General features: G+C 39.8%; 2 protein-coding genes across 3 annotated transcripts in view; both read right to left on the bottom strand.

Annotated features, from left to right (window-relative positions):
• Window positions 1-231: 231 nt before the first annotated feature.
• On the bottom strand, window positions 232-2,203 carry LOC110856122 (aldo-keto reductase family 1 member B1). Its single transcript, XM_022104564.2, has 5 exons — window positions 1,681-2,203; window positions 1,077-1,388; window positions 944-1,016; window positions 584-717; window positions 232-512 (listed from the first exon to the last, which is right to left on the bottom strand). The coding sequence occupies exons 1-5, from the start codon at window positions 1,918-1,920 to the stop codon at window positions 312-314; spliced, it is 960 nt and encodes a 319-aa protein (XP_021960256.1). The 5' UTR covers window positions 1,921-2,203; the 3' UTR covers window positions 232-311.
• Window positions 2,204-2,664: 461 nt separating this feature from the next.
• The window catches only part of LOC110856191 (Ig-like and fibronectin type-III domain-containing protein 1), a 95,184-nt gene continuing 82,510 nt past the window's right edge, over window positions 2,665-15,338 (bottom strand). For both annotated transcript variants that reach the window (XM_022104659.2, XM_035856891.1), the window contains 25 exons: window positions 14,189-14,329; window positions 13,626-13,668; window positions 13,478-13,551; window positions 13,119-13,146; window positions 12,913-13,035; window positions 11,857-12,029; window positions 11,327-11,462; window positions 9,694-9,729; window positions 9,478-9,577; window positions 8,737-8,935; window positions 7,890-8,064; window positions 7,789-7,821; window positions 7,677-7,715; window positions 7,290-7,376; window positions 7,102-7,208; window positions 6,885-7,019; window positions 6,593-6,627; window positions 6,397-6,512; window positions 6,309-6,333; window positions 6,191-6,214; window positions 6,003-6,103; window positions 5,824-5,935; window positions 5,547-5,743; window positions 5,301-5,476; window positions 2,665-4,896 (listed from right to left, as the gene is read on the bottom strand). In XM_022104659.2, the coding sequence (XP_021960351.1) occupies window positions 4,717-4,896; window positions 5,301-5,476; window positions 5,547-5,743; window positions 5,824-5,935; window positions 6,003-6,103; window positions 6,191-6,214; window positions 6,309-6,333; window positions 6,397-6,512; window positions 6,593-6,627; window positions 6,885-7,019; window positions 7,102-7,208; window positions 7,290-7,376; window positions 7,677-7,715; window positions 7,789-7,821; window positions 7,890-8,064; window positions 8,737-8,935; window positions 9,478-9,577; window positions 9,694-9,729; window positions 11,327-11,462; window positions 11,857-12,029; window positions 12,913-13,035; window positions 13,119-13,146; window positions 13,478-13,551; window positions 13,626-13,668; window positions 14,189-14,329 (2,595 nt within the window). In that variant the 3' untranslated portion in view covers window positions 2,665-4,716. The remainder of the gene's footprint in view (window positions 4,897-5,300; window positions 5,477-5,546; window positions 5,744-5,823; window positions 5,936-6,002; window positions 6,104-6,190; window positions 6,215-6,308; window positions 6,334-6,396; window positions 6,513-6,592; window positions 6,628-6,884; window positions 7,020-7,101; window positions 7,209-7,289; window positions 7,377-7,676; window positions 7,716-7,788; window positions 7,822-7,889; window positions 8,065-8,736; window positions 8,936-9,477; window positions 9,578-9,693; window positions 9,730-11,326; window positions 11,463-11,856; window positions 12,030-12,912; window positions 13,036-13,118; window positions 13,147-13,477; window positions 13,552-13,625; window positions 13,669-14,188; window positions 14,330-15,338) is intronic.

Here is a 15,338-nt window from a genome sequence, read left to right as displayed (position 1 = left end):
AGGAATGTACAACACAGGTAAAATTAAGGTAAAATGTCTCAAAATTGATGAAAATTCATAGAATTAGAGTAAACAGTCTATAACCAAATTTATGATAAGTAGCCAATTTAGGGGTTTGATGTTTTGGGATTTTGTCGCAAAATAATGCTCATATTTCAGCTTTCGTAATTTTTGTAGCATTTTTACTATAAAATTGTGTCCTCATTTAGTAATACGTTCATAATGGCACAATTATAATGATACTCATTAAAATATTACTAACTTTATTCCTGTAATTTTTTCAATTATAATTTTTGGGTGCAAATGAAATTTTAAAATTCCGTATTGAACGGATAATATTTGTGTCCCTTGGCGTCTAATTCGGCACACCCGCGTCCGGCACCCCCCTCTTTCTCCAACGAGAATATGGCAGCCATGTCATCATCGGACAGGGTGAAGTCAAAAATGTTCATATTTTCAATCAATCTATTCTTATTCACGGTTTTTGGAATGGCGATAATGTCTCTTTGGACCTGGATAACAATTGATCAGTTAATATGCAAATTAGTCATAAATGCAGTATTAATGAAGATGCTATTAATACCATCCATCTCAAGGCGACTTGTGCTGGACTTTTATTATACTTCTTCGCAATTTCTTTAAGTTTTGGCTCCTCAAGGAGGACTGGGTCGTTAGCCGTGACCCAGGGACGAGCAGGGGATCCCAAGGGGGAGTAACCTGAGGGGGAAATAAATATGTACATTAGGGATACAAAAGGCATGCATAATGGACAGTGGTCACAGAAGCGTGGGGACAGCGGGACAATGTTATTGATGTCCTCATCATCTCCGCATCTTATATAAACCCCTCCCTCCCAATCCTCCAATGTTACTGTCCCCAGATGTCCCCACGGCTTCCGCGGCCACTGATAAGGGATATGCAAATATAAGTGAGAGGGATTAACCCGTGATGAGAATGTCCCTTGCTTTGCAAAATTCCTGCATCATTCTTTGCGTCAGATATGGGTGACATTCGATCTGATTAAAAAATTTAATTTTAGTTTAATATATTATAACCAGATTTTAAAATATGCCTACCTGATTGACGACCGGTTTGATCGTACATTTTCCCAAGATTCTAAATATTTGGTCCGAATTAAAATTGGACACCCCGATGCTCTTGGTTAACCCGAGTTTGACACATTCTTCCATTTCCTTCCAGGTATCGACATAATCTGCCTCGCTGGGGAGGAAGTTGCCGTCCTTGTCCTTGGGAAAGGGGTCGTCCCCTTCAAGGTACCCGACCGGCCAGTGGATCAAGTACAAATCGACATAGTCCAGTCCCAAATCCTTCAATGTTCCCTTACAACTTGGCACCACGAGGTTGGGGCGATGCTTCGTGTTCCACAGCTAAATACATAATGGAAAATTAAAACGCCTGCATTTTCAAACAGTGGCCGCGGAAGCTGTGGGGACATTTGGGGAAATTGTAGCATAGGGGAGGATGGGGTTTATATAATGATGATCGAAAAACCGTGGGGACATTGTCCCTCTGTCACGTCACGCTTCGGCGGCCATTAGATCGGATAAAGCAGTGACCGCGGAAGCCATGGGGACATTAACATTGTAGGATAAGGGGGAAAATTGTCCCCACCCTTCCACGGCCACTGTTCTCAACTAAATTTTCCACCCCGAAATTTACCTTGCTCACGACGAAAATATCTTCTCTCTTGATAACCCCCTCCTTAATCTTGGCTGTAATTCCGGCCCCCACTTCGTGTTCATTCTGATAACAATGGGCCCCATCGATATGTCGATAGCCCAAATCAATGGCATCCTTAACCGCCTGGGTGACCTGACCCGGTGGCGAGTTCCACGTCCCCAGACCGAAAAGGGGCATTTTCTGCCCATTGTTTAACGTCACATTGGGAATATTGGCCATAATAAATTTTTGGATAATTCAATATGGTTTCTGGGGAGCGTTGTGGTGTAACTTGTTGAGATTTGGAAACCCGACTGGAGCTATCTGCTCTCAAGTGGTGGTATTGATACCAGATTTGATATCGATTGATTCCCTGCCGTGATTGGAGATGCTGTTGGGCTTTCCTTTACAAATACATGGCATGGACCGACTTTTTGTGATGATTTTGTATGTTTGGCCTTGAAATTAGTATGGATGGGTGCGAAACGAATACCGGTTGACAGTCAAAATTTGGCAGAGGTGACCAGATCATCACCGAATTATACCAAGGCAAACTTCTCATGTGCATCTGTTGTGCACATGATTACATAAATATTTAAATATGAATGTATGTGTCAACTAATGAACGAGATGTGTAAAATGTCTGTATATCCAGTTTCATACGCCTCATTTATAAAATCATGCATACATGGAACAGTGACCGCGGAAGGGTGGGGACAGAGGGACAATGTCCCCACGGTTGGTCGATGTCGCCATCATCTCCCAATGTTATATAAACCAATCCCTCCCCTATCCTACAATGGCAATGTCCCCACAGCTTCCGCGGCCACTGAATGTCTGCACTGTATCCAGTTTCATACGTCTCACTTAAAAAGCCATACATACATACATAAACACCACAACCATGGAATGAAATAAATATGCTGATATATGCTAATTGCCATACACTAAATAAATCCACACAATGAAAATACTACAACGCACTTTCTTTTCTCATATCACAAGTTTTTATTTCTTTTTTCGAAATTTATATACCTGGCACATCACGAATGATCATGGCCAGATTACTTTTTGTATAACAGCTTACTCTCGCTTATACATTTATGGATAATAAACACGTATTACGAGAGGAAGAAACTAAAACATTGGAACAACAATTAACATAATTAATTTTCAACGATTAGCAGCATCTCTCCTTGACGAGACTCTCCACATTTTCCAAAATACTATGTATGATCATAGCTTTTAAACTATTATATAATTTTGCTCAAAATTCAACATATCTTAAGTTCTAAAATTACATATTTAATTATATCTAGCAGTGCATTTTACCTCACATTTCATTACCAATTAACGTATTGGGTCTGTATCGAAAGGTATACTTTTCATGGAATTTTCTCAGGTTTTTTCATCGTCACGATTCATGTGTCGATCGTTGGATACAAATACGTACATAATTGTATAGTAAACTACTTAACTTAAATAATAATTATATTTAACTAACATCAAGTATTATATATAAACGGTTTGTATAAATTGACTTGCTTACATACATACCAGACGGGGTAATGTAAATAGTTTTACGTATGTATGAGACATCAGTTACATAAGTCACGTAGTCGAAAAGTGTATTTATACTAATATTAATCTGTCCTTGGATTGGATCATCGATGTAAAAATGATAATTTGCAGTCAAGTTCAGTAAATATGTAGATTTATATCATAACCTTTTAACACACATCAAATCAACTACCCGATAAGATACAGTGCGCTCCATGTCACATTAGCTGTCAGCCATTCATCAAGTCCCATAAAAAACTGGTTCAAGAACCCTAGTTAATCAAGGCTACGTATGCCAAGACGTGGAATTATCTATGCAAATATGCATTACTTAACACGCAAACTGAGCAAATTAACTAACCAGCTTAACTTTTCTATCTTCTCAAGCAAGTAAATAAACAGTGGGGTATTTAGTTTGCTGATAATATTCAGTAGTAAATAATCGAGTTTAAACTAGAATCTGGTCATAACAAGGTGTAGTATTTAATAAGTAATACACTTTTTCGGACGTGGTCACAACATGGCATTCGGTCTTATTAATTCATTTAGGGGACGTTCATAAATTATGTAAGGGGAAAAAATCGCGATTTTCTGGATCTCCCTTTACCATTTGGAGCCTTAGACCCTCTTATCGCGTTACATAATTTATGAACGTCCCCTAACTAATCCTAAGAACTAGTTATATCGCAATCATTCATCCAACAACCGGACGACTAGTCTTCATACGAAATATATTTATGGAAATATTTACGAGGAGAGAAAGTAACAAAATGACTTTCTTAAAGTAACATTTTAAAACCGTTTTAAAATCACAACACGCATCTCGTCTTATCATCTCTGCTCTTAATTGTGTAGGTCGAACAGCGACGGAAGAATAATTCTGTTTTGTATGTATTTATCACCTTATAAATAATGCTATTTACAATTAAGATCTATTTATATACCTATAAAATTGTCACAACATTTACATATTTTCCGATTTATCCACCCACCTTGTCATATCACATTTTTTCAAATAAGGAAAAATCAATTACATATTTACCATATTCTAGTGGCTTGGCTTATCTTGCGTGTTGTTGCTAGCTTGCTTTGTTTTTTATGATAACGATATTCAGTGGCCGCGGAAGGGGTGGGGGGACATCTGGGGACATTTTCGATGGGGAAAAAGGACGAGGATGATGGGGACATTGCCCCTCTGTCCGCACCCTTCCGCGGCGGCCACTGACGATATTGTGAGATTGTCTTGTAGTAAAGTCCAACAAATAAAGTAGTAAAGTAGTAAAAAAAGAGTGAGATTCGGTAAAGAATGTGATACATAATATGTAAATATGTAGTCATTTGCGTAATATTTACTTGCAGTCGGAGAAAATCTAACCTCTACTGTACTTTGTTTCGAGTGATTTTTTTACATAATTTGTTGATTGGTGCTCCCATCAATTATGAAAAATGGATAGTTACTTATGTAAGATTATAAGTTTAGTTTTTCAGTCTGCGAAATCCGACGCCTTCCGACCCCAGCCGCAGTTCTTCGTACAGCGTGGGCGGAACTTCAGTCTCTGGTCGGGGAGGATGGAGGGTTTCCGTGTGCCACCCGTTGGCCGTGACCCCGTTAGACACGCTGGGCACAGAACCGTTCGAGGGTCCATCCCCGTTCATCTGCATGAATAGAAAAATTGTAGGAAAAAGTTGGTTCAAGGTAAATTCAGTGGCCGTGGGGACATAGGGGGACATTAAAATTATAGAATATGGGAGGGGGGATTTAGGGCTTGCCACATTTCTTGCACTGCAAAGGAAGAAATGCGGGTGCAAGAAACTGGGAGAAAGCGCAAGAAATATGCGCCATCTAGCGACGCGCTGTATGAAGTACAGCGACGGGAGGTAGATTCTTGCTCCGTGCATTTCTTGCTGCAGGAAACCACTTTTTTGCCGTAATTTTTTGCACTTCTTGGTTACAACACTGGGGATTAATATAACATGAGCTTGAATCGTGGGAACATTATCCCCCTGTCCCCACACTTCCTCGGCCACTGGATAAATTTACTATGCAAATAAACTCTTACATGGATATCGGGATTAGTTTCCCGGATATAAGATGGATTCTCAAAGGCAATAGCACCCGGCGGCTTGAGACCAAATTGACGATTTCGAATAAACCATACTGAGGCCACCGCCGCCCCGAGGACAAGGCAGACAAGGAACGCAATTCCAAATCCGAGCGCTACATTTGATCCTCCGGCTGTAATTTGCAAACATTTTTATAATGCAAAAATTTAGTTATTTTTACATACGTTGAAATCTTTTTTTACCGGTGCTAGCAGACGCGATAAAATTGTTTTCCGTCGTAAATCCAACTGGCTCGGTGAGAATGGAGGTTCCACGATTATTTCCAGCTTTAATTACCGTTTCGTAGTGATGACCCGGCTTCAAGTTGGCGATTCGTAAGCTGGTCGTTTGCGTATCTTGTCGTTCGGACAGTTTTTGGCCGATCGGTCTCCAGAATACTCTGCAAATTCGCAAGAAATATTTGTCAAAATTTAAGTGAAGATTTCTGATTTCATGGAGTAATTTTATGCGGATTTCTACCTGTAGACAGTCGCAGTGTTTGGATTAATTGTTGGGAATTCCCAGCTCACTTTTACTTCCGTGTCTGATATGACTTCCACCTTCACGTTTTGTGGTGGTCCAGGTAATTTATCTGCAAAAGGACGACAAACTTAGAAAAATTTGTCTAAAAGAAATGTATAGTTGACTCATTTGCGTACCTCTATTTTCCTTAAAACAGCTAAAAATTTGCTTGGAATTTTGTAAAATGCAAAGATCAGGATTTAGGGAGACGGGTTCTCCTCTACACAAATCAAGGCACCTAAGGACATCAAAAAATATTATGAATTTCATGTGTATTTTTAGGAAATATAAAATAATTTTAAGAAACTCATTAAGCGGTACTCACCTTCGAGGGACTCCCCAGTTAGCACTGATATATAAAAAGGAAACATTCAAATAAAAAAACGTTAGGTTTTATATTCCCCATAATTCAGAAACTTATTTTGTACACCATCCACACTTACCAGCATGCTCGGTGATCACGTCCATCTGCGCAAAACCGTAAGAGTTACTACTGATTCAGCATTTTACCAAACCATATTAATTTATTACCTGCGGAGCATTTCATCAATTTGTCAAAGTCTGGGAGGCACTGGGGTTTATCCAGGATGGACTCAATGTCACTGAAAAAGGAGCAAGCGTCCATGCACCCCTCGCTCACTTTCTCTCTAAACCGGAAGTAAAGTTAGAATTAAATATGACACGGTAAAATCAAATGGAACCTTATTTAAGACAGCCAACTACTAACCTGACACAGCATTCCGTGATGTTCATACTTGAGTCCTGAGAAAGTAGGGAAAAAGTTAAGTTAAGTGAGTGGTGTCACCCTCCCAAGAAATATATTGAATTAGAGAGAGACAGTGGCCGCGGAAGGGTGTGTGGGGACAGAGGGACAATGTCCCCACGGTTGTTCGATGTCCGCATCGTCTCTGCCCATCTTATATAAACCCGTCCCTCCCTTAATCATACAATGGCAGTGTCCCCCGATGTCCCCACGGCTTCCGCGGCCACTGGAATTAGAGAGACAACCGTAACCTCACCTGAAGATCTCTCGTTTTGACGATAAATGTCTTGGACATCTCTCCAATCGCATTTTCAGCATGACACGAGTAATTACCGATACTTTCTTCAGAAACGTTCATAATTTTTAGGACGTATTTCGATTTGTGTGGTTGCTAAAATCAAAATAAAATACGAAAAAAATCAGCATACATATTTCGCCGGGATAAAAAGCATTGAAAATTTAGATATTCTTACGTCCAACAATGGCAGAGGTGCATCGTCGACATGTTCGATACGGAAATTTCCCCCGTTCACGATGGGGATACGTTCCAAAGAGGATCTCCAAAATGCTACTTTGGGCTCTGGAAGTGATTACGTTTCTTATTCTTATTTGTTATATTAACTTTCGGAACATTTCTTATGATAAGCTACACAAAAATTACCTGGAAATGCAACCACGGAACATTCAATACTTGCCGAATCTCCGAGAGAAGCATAAGTCACGTCGGAGCCGGAAATGCTGGGCAAATCTGTGATACGCAAAATTAATTAAATAACTGCAGTACATAAATAATGTGAATACATATCGTTGCTGTTCGTGCAAAAGTTGTTGGTTGATAAACCGTTCGGAAACCAAAATTGTCGCCCTCAAATCCTGTCGGATACATAAGTTGTCGCATCATTTTCCCCACATTTTCATCTGAAATCTTATGTTTCTGATTGGTTTTTGAAGGTGACAACTTCCGTTTCCGAACGGTTTCTCGACCGACAATTTTTCCACGAACAGCGACGATATTTATGTATTTCAAAACCATAAAAATATAACTTACGTGCAACTTGGATTCTTCTGGCAGCTTGCATTGGAGTCCCTAAAAAAATACAAAATTTAGTTTTATTTCTGAAATTTTATTTAATTTGCAATTTAATTTGTAATTTTTTTACCATAGCCATTATCCGCGTAACATGACACGATATCTAAACACATCGACAAAAACATAAGTAAAAAATACACTAAAAGCCAAATTTAAATATGAAAAACGGACCCATATCTCTCGTAATATTCTCCACGACTTGAGTCAAATGTCGATTTTTCTGCGTTTTCATCAGCTTCCCGTTAATATAGAGGGAAATGCTGGGCGTCGGGTCGCCCAGTGCGACGCACACGACCGTCATTGACCTCCCTTCAATGAGCAGATTCAAAGGTTGGATTCGTGGAGGCTGTGAATTCAAATAAAATGAAATGGATCAATGTTAGGATCAGATAAATAAAATGTTAAACGTGCCAAGTTTTTGGTTTGATCTCGAATTTCAATAAGTCCAAAGGAGAAAGTCGAGGACAACAACAAGCGAACAGGAAGGAAACAAAGTGGTGTTTTCATCTCAAGGTTTTTTGCAAAGGAGAAGAAAGCGTTGTATATAATAAACCGTTACAAACGCATGTAACCAAGAGGTGAAAGTAGTGTCATATGTCAAAATGAAAATCATATATTGTTTTTGTCCCTCCAAAATTTGTTAAAATTGACGACGGACGTGTCAGTTTTTTTAAATTTGTGACATATGTATGCAATTTAAAATTTTGTGACCTTTGAGGTCAAAATGGAGGTCACTATTGAATTTGGGGTTAAATTTCCACTCAAAAAATATATATCCAATGTAAACTTTATTGACCGTTTTGACCTTTTTGACCTTTTTTGACCTTGAAGGGTGTTACCTCAGTCACCATTATCGAAGTCTCCCCAACGTTAAGAGTTCACGTTCAAAATGTCAAGCTTTTATATCTTTTCCTTCACGAGTTATCGGACCAATGGACAGACGGACGGACATAACGATCTTACATATAAACAGGTTCCGCCCTTTAATAAAATGACAAACAAAAAATGCAATACGTACCTCAACAAAGGGAGAGTGGGCCGGGTCGGTCCACGCGATTAATGTTTCAGAGGCTTGAGATTCCCCTTTGTCGTCATTTGATCGGGCCGTGACATACAAAATGTACTGCGAGTTGGGCTTGAGTCCGTCTAAAGTTACGGAATTCACGGAACTCTCGTTCGTCTGGTATTCCGACTCCTTCACCCCGCGATGATACACTCTGCGGAGAAAGTAAGGATGTCATGTTATGCACATTTTATATAACCCGTAGGTGGTAATTTGAACAAGTTTGTAGACAAAGTGGGGGTAAAGTAGGGATCAAATATTCGATTGGAAAAGTGTTCGATCAACACGACGCCTCTTGATCTGGAGCCAGTGGCCGCGGACAGAGGGACAATGTCCCCACGGTTGTTCGATGTCCGCATCATCTCCCCATGTTATATAAACCCGTCCCTCCCCCATCCTACAATGTTAATGTCCCCACACCTTCCGCGGCCACTGTTCTTTGGACATTTGTATAGATATTCAAAAAATCAACGATTTTTCTTTGAGTTGTAAACATTCTTTGAGTGCAAGAGAACAAACAAACAAGGAGAAAGTTTGATGGCTGATTCTTTGTTCCGGACTCTTTACAGCTCAACTCGAGGGTTGTTCAAAGGAAATTTGAAAACCCGATACAAATTTCAAATTACGGGGATCACAACACAAATTCGGAGCGAAATTCGTCACATTTTACTTCAAACAAAGAAAGACGATACTTACTTGTACGTGATTTTATCCGTTGGATGGGCAATCGCTGGTGGCTGCCAGACTATCTGGACCCACGTGGCTCCATGACCGGCAACGACGAGGCCGTGGGGGGCTAATGATAAAATTAATATATGGTCAAAAATAGTGTTAAATGTCAACTATTAATATTCAGATATCAATTTGATTTGATTTATTCACATCAAGCTTGATTTACAAAAATCTTGTTACCTGACACAATTCCGGGAATCTTGCTTCCGTCAAATGCTGCAAATCAGAAGAAATAATTGAGACAAGCCCACCAGTAACAATTTACTGACGCGTTTTCGATATCATATTATTGTCAGATATGTAGCTTCTACATAAGCTCAAAAGTTTTCGGACGACTCGACACAAAGAACAAACTTCTGATAATGTGGGTTTTTTCACCGACGCTTTTCTCAAGATATTGTGCACTTTTACACCCTACATGATGTAGTAATTTCTAAAAAGACACGTCGGGTTTCGCATCTGACTAAGGATAAGTTTCATATCGGCTGAAACTGAACTGTTACGTAATCTAATATTTATGTAAGGAGGAGGCACCCTCCTTACGTGAAATGCCCCACCGTGATATTCGGCTCAATTTTTGATATGTTGTACATTTCGACGTGGCGAACAAAAAATGTATTGGTCCCTAAGCCCTAAGTGACCTGGTTTGACCGGAAACAGAGGTCAAAGGTCAGTGCACTTTTTCGCTCGAAACCCCAAAAACCGTATATTTTTGGAAAGCTACGGACCTCACAAGTCCGAGTATACACCATACTTGGGTCAAAGGTCAACCCTTGACCCTTCAAGGCCAATCCTTAACCTGGCGAGGTCAACCCTTGACCCATCGAGGTGAAACATGTCATTGAGGCAAGGTAAGATTTTTGGGGAAAAGTGGCCAAAGTACATTTCTGATAGGATGACTGCAGCCTTGTTGGAAAAGGTCATTATTTTATAGTTGGTTAACGCTACATAATCAAGATCAATAAACCCAAATGTTAGTATTAACCAACTATAAAATAATGACCTTTTCCAACAAGGCTGCAGTCATCCTATCAGAAATGTACTTTGGCCACTTTTCCCCAAAAATCTTACCTTGCCTCAATGACATGTTTCACCTCGATGGGTCAAGGGTTGACCTCGCCAGGTTAAGGATTGGCCTTGAAGGGTCAAGGGTTGACCTTTGACCCAAGTATGGTGTATACTCGGACTTGTGAGGTCCGTAGCTTTCCAAAAATATACGGTTTTTGGGGTTTCGAGCGAAAAAGTGCACTGACCTTTGACCTCTGTTTCCGGTCAAACCAGGTCACTTAGGGCTTAGGGACCAATACATTTTTTGTTCGCCACGTCGAAATGTACAACATATCAAAAATTGAGCCGAATATCACGGTGGGGCATTTCACGTAAGGTGGGTGCCTCCTCCTTTGTCTGAAACTAAATAAGTAACAAATGTGTGGGCGACGGCAAAAAGAAAGTCGAGTATCTAATATCTAAGAAGGGTGCTAATTCATTTATCTAACTTGATAAGTGTCAAATAACCAGCATATCGTCAAGTATGTACATACATAGTGGACACAGACAGACTTTTTCTGTCACATAATCAGATCGCTAAACAATCGGATTAGTAAGGGAGGTCAAAGGTCACACTATTTGCATCTTGGTGCATCAAAAATGTCAAGTTTTCCTGGAGTACTGCTGCAGTTTAGGTATTTGCATATTGTGCAAAAACTAGGAAGATTAAGTAAGGATAGATCTGCTCATATTTCGGTCTATTTTGCCACTTTGTAACTTATTATCCACGCATAAATGTCAAAGTTCATCATAAATATGCACATACCCGTTGAAGACACCTTAAGTTGCACCATTGACGACGGAACCGATGACCCATGCTCATTCACCGCCACGACGTAAAACTTGTACATCGAGTCTTTATCCAGGCCCGTGATTTCTGTCGATGTATCAGTGACATTCACCTGGAAGGGAAATATGAGACGTGAAAATCGTCAACTTTCTCCTGCGGTCATCAGTCGCCGCGGAAGCCGTGGGGACATTAGCATTGTAGGATAGGGGAGGGAGGGGTTTGTATAATATGGGAAGATGATGGCGACATCGAAAAACCGTGGGGACATTGTCCTTTTTTGGGCCCATGCTTCCGCGTCCATTGTACATATATATGTCTCTCTTAACAAATGGAATATCTCTTCAGTGGCCGCGGAAGCCGTGGGGACATTAACATGTAAGGATAAGGGAGGGATGGGTTTGTATAAGATGGGGAGATGATGGGGACATCGAAAAATCGTGGGGACATTGTCCCTCTGTCCACACCCTTCCGCGGCCACTGGACAAAAGACCAATAAGGCAACGAACCGATTTGAGATCAGAGGGTTTGCTCAGACTTGATGCGGGATTCTGGTACTGGTAGAAGACTTGGTATTGAGTCACGTTATAGCCGACGGGAGGGTCCCAAGCCACACCCACGGAGGAATCGGTTACCAAGAATGCGTGGAATTCTTCAACAGCAGGAGGAATAATTTCAGTTCCTATGTAACAAAGAAATAATAAAATAAGTTGGGTTGAGAACTTGAGAGAAAGCTGAGTAAATTTATAAGGCCAAGTTTATCTAGTCGTGTCAGTCAGGACTGCGTGGTTCAAAGGAATGACATGAAGAATTTATGTATGAAACATTTGTTCATTCACTGCTTTCACTTCAGTGTTTCGTTTCGGGTGGGATTTTGCTGCATTTCTTGCAGTGCAAAGAAAGAAGTGCGGGGTGCATGAAACTGGGAGAAATATGCGCCATCTAGCCACGCGCCGTGTGAAGTATAGCGGCGCGGCGCGTAGTTCCTTGCACCTTGCATTTCTTGTAAGTCAAAATATATCCCTGCAAGAAACCACTTTCTCCCCGTTATTTCTTGCAAGTGACTACTTTCATCCGAAACACGGGGTCAGCAGTGACTACTTTCACCCAGTGTTTCCTTTCTTGCAGGTTTGTTACATTTCTTGCACTTCAAAGCAAGAAACGGGAGAAGTACGAGGTACAAGAAACTGGGAGAAAGTGCAAGAAATAAGCGCCATCTAGCCACGCGCTATATGAAATATTTATAGCGCCGGGTCGTAGTTTCTCGCGCCTTGCATTTCTTGCAGGGCAAAATATTTCCCTGCAAGAAACCACTTTCTCCCCGTTATTTTTTCCAAATTTTTAATACTTTCACCCGAAACACTGCTCTCGTCGTCGTCGTCCCGAGGCATATGGTGAAGGTCAAAGTTTTTTTTGACAAAGATGATTATCCATGTGCCACGCCACAGGCGTCTGTTCCAATTCGTCAAGCGATGAAAGCATTTTGAATAAAAATACGACTCCTCCAAGACCCACGCAGTATGAAGCAGATAAAATACTTTCTTATCAATGACGCATGTAAATACCTGAGTCAAAACATTGGACAATGTTTCCAATAAAGGGGAGACAATTTTCTGCAACGAACTTCAAAGAATCGGGAACCTTGGCGGAGCAGACGTCAATGCAGGATTCCGTGACGCCTCTCTTTGCTGCATGTAAAATTTTTTACATGACAGATTCAATACTTGACTTGAAATGTATTAATAGACATTTAAATGAAATTGTTAATTACCGCAACAAGTAGAATGGTCCCTTCCTCCCTAGAGCAAGATTGTGAAGAATAATAATTAAGACTTATCCAAACCATGCGACAATGTGATTGCGAATTAAGGTTTTGCACAAAATTTCCAAACGCAATCGTTCAATTTATCATTGGCGTAAATGATAAATTTAACAATTTAAGAAGCTCATTACTGAATTTTAAATTTAGGGCAATTTAATTGACAGGATTTTTACACTAAGTTCGCACGTAAACGGTAAATTTTCTCATTTACGACAATGATAAATTTAGTATTTGCATTTGAAAATTTTTGTGCAAAAACCTTTAATTCGCAATCTCCCCATATATTATTACAATATTATTTTACTTACGGCAGCGCAGCGTAATATGGTGTGAAATTCTGACGCGCAGGCAAACGCGAGGGTCCTGATGTCACTCATGGACGCTAAATAACAAAATTTAATATAAATAGTTAAATCGTTTAATAAGTGATTTAATGCAAATTAATAGTCTTCTTACCCTCATAACTGCACAATGGCATGCACGTCGGACTTAGCCCGGCCTATTTTTAGGGAAGAGAGCAAAATATAAAGTTTTTAAATTGAGATTACTTTCTCCCCGGATAAACATTTCCGGTGAAAGTTAAATGGTTAAATTTGTCCTTAATTTATCCGGTGAATAAGTGAAATCGCTATTTTTAAAGGAGAAAGGAATATTAAAATTTAAAGCGAGATTACTTTCCATTTGATAAACATTTCCGGTGAAAGCTAAATTTGTACTTAATTTATCTGGCGAATTTAGTAACAGTCTTATTTATCAAGTGATGTAAAGTAATTTGATCAAAAATTGTGTAACTTTTACAAGCCGAATAAAAAGTTGGGTGAAGAAAGAAAATTTCTGAAGCGCTTATTCAGTCAAATTTGACGATATAGCTTTCACAACTTTCTCCAATAAAAAACTCTCTCCGCAAACAATTCACATTTCATCACGGAAATTGGTTACATTGCAATTGACAAAAATTCGATTTCCAACTTTGTAGCGGAGCGAGTAGATTGAAAAAATTCTGGGAAATTCCTTCTTACCGAGACGCAACATGCCGTTTCGTTGTAGAGGTTCGAGTTGGCTTCGAGTTCTGCATTTTTCTCGTTCTGACTTGCCGTTCGGAACACGACCCTTTGGGACGCCTCGCTCACACCGTGATCATTAACGGCCTCCACGTAAACCTTGAATTAAGGAAAACAGAAATCATTACTGGGATGCACTCAATTCAATACACAGTACTCTGCGCTAATTAAGATGAACGGTGGTGGTGGTGGTGGGTTGAAACCGTTGCAGGGTTTCGCTGTGATTTAAATCCGACTTGCAAGTGAAAGATTCAATAATGCAGAAGTTGGAACATTTTGCCGTTTTCTTTTGGACACATTTTACAGGTTGATAAATCGTTAAAACCAGACTTGCAATCTTGGTCGGGGTCAGGATGGCCAGGTCCGACTAAGAATGCAAGTCTGGTTTTAACCATTTTTCGACGCCTAAAATGCTCAAAAGTGTGGAAGATATGTAGAAAATTGGGCAAAATATTACAAGTTCTTTGTCATTGAATCTTTCGATGATCCGTTGAAGTATTTGTAATCTCCTATATATTAATTTTAAACATTTCGGTTTGTAATTAATCGGTGTACGGCATGGTTTAGAAAATTTTTCACAAGAAAATATGCGAAAATAAAAAGTTTTTCTAAATTGCGTGGTATTACAGACCAAGTAAAATGCTCAAAATTAATGGGAGATTATACGCAGATCTACGAATAAATTGGCAGAAAAATCGTTAACAAAGAACTTGGCAGCACTTTTTCATATTTTCTAATTTTTTTTACAGTTTTGTAACGTCAAAAACGCAACCCTGGCTAGTTACTTGTTTATTGTTCATGTACATCCATACATACATACTCCACTCCTTTCACCGAGAACCAAATCAAGTAAATTTCTCTCAAAATTCCACTCTTGCCAATACCACTAGCAAACCAAGCAAAGAGGGCAATAATGTAGGAGAAATGGGATGCCAACTACTCTTAATTTTGCTCACTTGGTCGTGTTCTTGTTAGTCTTTTGGGAGTCTTTAGTCTCGTCGACTTTCTCCACACGGACTGAAACCACGAGGTCTAAAACATGCTCTACTGACTCGTTCACTTTATCGTGCGCACAGTGGCCGCGGAAGCTTGAGACAATGTCCCCACG

The sequence above is a fragment of the Folsomia candida genome, unplaced genomic scaffold (genome assembly GCF_002217175.1).
Source record: "Folsomia candida strain VU population unplaced genomic scaffold, ASM221717v1 Fcan01_Sc015, whole genome shotgun sequence".
In the NCBI taxonomy this organism is placed as follows: Eukaryota; Metazoa; Arthropoda; class Collembola; order Entomobryomorpha; family Isotomidae; genus Folsomia; species Folsomia candida.
The sequence above is the reverse complement of the archived record's forward strand: the minus strand, read 5'-3'. Positions and strand labels throughout refer to the sequence as shown.